This window comes from Pygoscelis adeliae, unplaced genomic scaffold, assembly GCF_000699105.1.
Source record: "Pygoscelis adeliae isolate BGI_AS28 unplaced genomic scaffold, ASM69910v1 Scaffold160, whole genome shotgun sequence".
Lineage (NCBI taxonomy): Eukaryota > Metazoa > Chordata > Aves > Sphenisciformes > Spheniscidae > Pygoscelis > Pygoscelis adeliae.
Genome location: NW_008824035.1, coordinates 7,121,288 through 7,127,217, shown reverse-complemented (window position 1 = coordinate 7,127,217; position 5,930 = coordinate 7,121,288). Strand labels below are relative to the sequence as shown.

Genomic DNA, 5,930 nt, shown 5'->3' with positions numbered 1-5,930 from the left:
GGAAATCTTTTGTAGTACCGGGACCATGATCCAGCCACACACACCGGCAGAAAGTACCTGCTGATGTGTCTGTGTCCAGTCTGGATCCTTTTTCTTCTGCTACGGAAAGATGGCAGTGCCAGGTGACAATCCCTGACCAACACAGCACCCCTTACAACTTTTGACTTCTCATACAGGAACAACTTGCAGCTCAGGGTGCAGCGACAGACCTAGAATAATAGACGCATGAGAGAATGTGATCCTATTACTGTAGCCTTATTACCTTAGTGGTTTGCACGTTCAATACATTTATTCAAAATGGTAACTGCATTGCAAATACTGTATTTCAGTACTAGTTCTTTGTTATAACAAATCCATGAATTTCATAGCCGCCTGCCTGTAAATGATATTACACCTCAGGAGAAAACATCCTAACATATAAAAAAAGCAGCCGATAGCCTTTGTGCAAGTATGACACAAATTTTCCTTCTCATGTAGAGCTCGTTTCCAAAACGCGAGATCCCAGCAGGCATAATGAGAGGGTTTGCCATTTACCATGTAATTATCATGTCAAATGCTCAGTCCTGCATGTCCTGGACAACACTTTGGTGGCAAGTGGAGTTACAGTACACAAAATGTAAGTTAACGCAGCAAAGAGTACAAAGGGTGTTGGATATGAATCTGAACATGAGTCTTCCTTGGCTTTCAATCACAGACTTGAGCTCCTTGTGTTTCACAGGTTAAGTAATTCCTCTTATTGCTGAATGACATGGCACATTCTTTCACTCTTAGCAACCTAAATATTTCTCCAGTGTAAGATGCTCTTTGAAATAATCAGCTGTCCAAGAAGTCTACACACTCCTGGCTGGCCCCCTTCTTAGTACAGGTTTTCTGTATTTTATATGGGAACACTTTCAATTGCAGAAACTTGTAATTGCTTTATATTTCTCATCACCAACAGTAGGTTATAAAAAGCAGGTAAAATAGTCTTTTAATACATAGAGAACTCATTTCCTGAAGAACCAATTAAAATACACAGTTCAGTAAAACCATCTCACATTGGACAGAAACAGGCTCCTCATGTAAGTAACTCCTCTGAAAGCACCTGAGCAGTTAAACCTGACTCCCTACAAGCATGAGTTACAAAATCAGACACAAACAGATGCACATGGAAGGCTGCCCACCCGTACTACCTTGTAATTCTCACAGTCCACAGGATTAATACAACTGTACCTACTTCCCCAGAGGATGCTAAAAGCCCGAACTCCCTTACCTACCCCTTTGTAGGTGATTCTCCAGCAAATTATCTTCTCACAACACAGTCGACTGCTCCACTGAAGAGTGGAAATTGGGCAGAATTACCCTTGCAGAATATGGTCTCTAATATGTTGCAACTATGAGGTATACGTTGGTCTGTAAATTCGCTATTATAAAGTTTCTGAAATTTTTATTCCTTAGTCTTTGTGGATTTGTAACAGCCCTGTTGGCTTTGTATTAACCCTACAGCCTTACAGTTGAGTCTTTTTACTCTTGTACTCTTTACTTTTCACTTTGTATTAATAAAGAAAAGATTTTTACAGAACAGATCAAACTTTTCAGCAGGGAAAAAGATGATTTCAAAGCTTCCCCAAACACCCGCCTTCAAAAGCCTGCTGCATCAAGCAGCTGCCTCCTTTGCCCATGCTTCAGAGCAAGTCCTGGCTCCAAAGTGACCTGCTTCCAGTCTTAGGTATGCCCAGGCTGGTTCTAAAGTTCATCCTTAATCTCCATCAGAGATGGCATAACCATGTTGTAGCATTTTGGTGGTGCAATAATAAAACCATAATCACCCACCTGGCTCTGCTGCTTCTTCCTCTGAATCTCCGACGTAGTGAATGTTTACAGTCTGACTGCAAAAAAGCCCCAGTAAAGGCTGTAACAGGATGTAGCAGGGAAAAGACGTTAAAACACAAGGGGAGTAAATGCAGGTTCTGTAATTATACTTTATTGCAACTCTAATGCTGTGCCTGCTCCTGAAGACTCCTTTAGCTAAATTTTTTTGTTCCGGGCTTTTTTTTTTTTCCTGTACCAATTAATAAACACAAGAAGCATGTATATTTTTCTTATTATTTTATTGAAAAGGTACATTTAAAAAAATACACAGACATTTTACTATTATGGATTGCAGATAAAGATGCTCTAAAAGTTAATTCTATTCTTTTTCCTTTCTTCCACCTGTTGTCCTTATTATCACATAATGACTTCAGTCCGAGTACTGCAAATTGATATCACCTTTATAAAAGGGTTGGGGAGGTAAGAAGATAGGTGGGGCATTACTGCAATATATTCATTAAACAGAGAATACGGTCAATTATAAATATTTTATGTTCTGTACATTATTGCATTAGGGAGCCACAATGTTATGCAGCATCGTTACAAAGGAAACTAGTTAGAAATGAAGAAAAAGGATATTACGTACAAATACACGGATCCATTGCCGTCTTGAACAATGCATGTGAGCTGTGGTAATGTGCAATTGAAAAGCTTTTTTTTCTCTTTAAACATTGCTTAGCAACACCAGTGAGGAAACAACAAAAATAAGTTAAATGAAAGTAGCAAACAAGTAGTAATCTTAAGTATATGTTATATGGCTTTCTATTTTTAATTTCTCTAAATAAAGTGTGACACAAAAGAAATAATTAAAAGCGTCAGCGCTGCATTGCTTTCAAACATTTGCACAGAAACTAAAAATATTAAAATCAGACATGTGATACATCTTTAGTACTACACAAGATACACCAGTACTGGGGCCTAGGACAGTACACAATCCCTGTCAACAAGAGCACACTGAAAAGAAAAAGGACGCAAGTCATTTTTGAGATGTTATCCACAATCAAGCGTTTGGTTCATCTACATTTTTTCCACATTAGATTATACCCCATTGGTTTTCAGAGAAGTATTTACATAAGTGTGAGCAAGGAAGACCCTAGTTTTCAAGTCTGTCAGGAAAATATTTTACGTTCCTTGATTCCAAGGTGCATCATACACATTGAAAAAAAAATAAAATGCATGAATCTTTAATGATATAAATTTTATGAGCAATTAAGTTTTTAGTAAATCACACTCTATTTGGATTAAAAAAGGAGAGACAGAGAGAGACTGAGAAAGAGAGTTGTCTAGACTCCAAAATGCAGTACCCTCAATGATGAATTTTATGGTGCGGGCGTTTGAGGTGTCACGCTGGATGGCATTTCAAAAGAGAAAGACATTTTAAAATCTCGACCCCTTTCCTGCTTTTCTTTTACCCTTTTACTGTCCATAGTTATCTCTTTGTCACATCAATAAATTAGTATGGTGCAAAAAGTATGGAGGCAGGTGTCGCACGGATGGGACCATGGCCTGGCCTGAGGAGAGCTGGTGGTATTGCAGGCGCCTGGAACAAGGAGGCAGAAGGACGGGGAGGAAGGGACAGAGCCGACGATACAGCTGCAGCCGCAGCAAGAGGAGATGAAAGGAAAGCAGGTGCCAGGGGCTTAATCATGTCCTTCTGGAATGCGAGTTTTGCCTGGAATAAAACACACAAAAGCAATGTAAATACAGTTCTCCCCACACCCACTTTTACATGAGGGAAAAAATGAGCCCTGACAAAGGGCACGCCGTGGTTTCTCACAGAAGCCTCATGTCAGCTGCTTAGACATTTTACCCACATTGTCTTCTTACTCCCAAGGCAATTAAAGCAACCAAATTGTATATTTAAAGATACATAAATGTCTTGAGTGTAAGGGGCAGTCACACTGGTGTTTAGAAGGAAGCACAATTTGCAAGTGAACAACATCAAATTATATAAATCATAACTATGCAAGAAATATTAAAAAAACATGATTAAGACTTCAGTGTCAAAAGTCAAATTTTCCACTTGCAAAAATGAATTGTAGAAAAGTAGAGTGGCCAAGATGGGAAACTAGTATTAGTCCAGTCAGCTTTTGCTGCCAATGCGGAGCTGCTCTTTTCAAAACAGAAATATTTTTTAAGACCAATACCAGAAAGAATTCTTTCTGAAAGAATTATTACTCAGTTTATGATCTACAATGGTAGATGGTACAACGGTATGATCTGGTGCTTGTGGTGAAAAAGCTAACCAGAAATACATACACAGTCTCACTGAAAATGGTTTACACCACAATCGCACATTTGTGGGGGCAAAGATACTCATGTCCTTCCTTTGTTAGTGGAGGTCTCTCCTTACGCAATAGATTATAAAATCATGTATTACACAAGTGAAGAAGATTGGTGTGTGCAGAACCTATCAAATGGGGAGACTTAGAGAAAGCCTGCAGCGTTTTCATGTGCCTCTATATAATTACAAAGGCATATTAATATTTCAGCTTTTAAAGGCTTTTCACATGCTTACTCTTGCGCACACACATTTGCATCTCTCTCTTTCCAACCTATAAATTGTTTTTGTGCCATAGGTGACACGCACTTTTCCCTAATGAATAAAATACAGGCTGAGTCATGAGCAAATAAACATACAATCTGTGCTGTGCTAGAGCCAGCCTGAACTCTGGCTGCAGCTGACTGGCAGAACCAGCTTGGGGAATTCCTGGAAACGCAGGTGGGTGTGAAGGGGGAATGGCTGGGGGCACAAAGGCAGGAGAGGTGCTTTGGTAGCCAGTGACAGACACAGCCCGAGCATGCAGATAGGCAATCAATTCTCCTAAACACCTGATAAATCTTTTGCACTAACGTAATATGTCCACACAGCACTCTGTTTTGCTGTATGCAGAGAATGAGCATTAGTATTTTTATATCCTAATATCTTATTACCTTTTCCCCGACTGCATCCGTCATAACTGAGAGTTATCTCAGGTGCCCGGAAAGACAGAGTATGTACATTGCAGCCTTCAAGGAGCAGTGCACTAGCCCAGCAGAGCCAACACCTTTCCACAGGGCACACGGTTCATTCTCCATTCCACTGATTACTCCCTTCTTCCTAGCAGTAAATAACACTCGCAGTGCTGTCTGCGTGCCTTTGGCTGGGCAGACAGAATACATAACTATCTTCAAATCTGATCCCTGTGCAGATTCAGCCTGCAGGGGGAGAAACACTGTCGAAGTGTCAGGTCTGTCATGTTCCTGTCTCTGTGCGGTGGGAGTCCCCAGGGTCACAAATTCACACAGACAGTGATGAGAAATAAAAATACTTACTGCTAAAATACTTGGGCTGCGCTGCAGTTTGTTGTAAGGACTATATTTAGGTTTCATAGGCTTTCCTGCAACTCTGTCCTTATGCCTTCGGCTGGAAATGTGCTGAAATAAATATCCTCACATTTAATTATCTGTTTAAACATTTCTCAGTTTTGAGTTTGAAATTGATTTATCAGCAGGATATGCCTAAGTCCCTGTTTGTAAGATAAAGTAGGTTTTTTAGGGAGAGCAAAGATGACTTTTGCTAAATTAAACACAACAATTTGGAGCACATCAAACAGAGAATCAGAAACTAATCAAATATAGTGAATTCCGTGATCCGAGACAGGCTCTGCAAATTATTGATATTTTGGTTAGTATTTCCTTTTTCCAGTTGAGGAGCTTTGAACCAGGCAGAGCTGTAATCACTAGGTCATAGGGATACTCAGAAGTAGGAGGTAAATTTCAGTCTCGCTGATGCTGTTCAGTTGTATAAATAATTCAGTATTAGCCGAAGGAAGAACCAATACCCAGGGATATGTCTACACCCTGCAATCTAATACTATCTTAGAGATAACTGAAATAACAGGGAATGAGAGGACACATTCACACAGCACAGCACCATCCAGTTAGAGATTCCCTTTTGGGTATCAGAAGCAACGCATTTGTATTGGCACAGCTCTGAACCAGGGCTAATTGGCTCGGACAGAGCAGAGCTGCACGTTCATACAGCTATGCTGTTAATGATAACGTTGCTCTACACATTTCAGACATATCTACAGTAC

The 5,930-nt window shown here is 40.0% G+C and overlaps 1 protein-coding gene across 1 annotated transcript in view; it reads right to left on the bottom strand.

Annotated features, from left to right (window-relative positions):
• Nucleotides 1–2,076: 2,076 nt before the first annotated feature.
• Nucleotides 2,077–5,930, bottom strand: part of ZNF385B (zinc finger protein 385B) — a 143,915-nt gene continuing 140,061 nt past the window's right edge. The window contains exons 7-8 of the mRNA XM_009332318.1: nt 5,167–5,268; nt 2,077–3,523 (exon numbers count right to left, since the gene is read on the bottom strand). Of these exons, the coding sequence (XP_009330593.1) occupies nt 3,305–3,523; nt 5,167–5,268 (321 nt within the window). The 3' untranslated portion in view covers nt 2,077–3,304. The remainder of the gene's footprint in view (nt 3,524–5,166; nt 5,269–5,930) is intronic.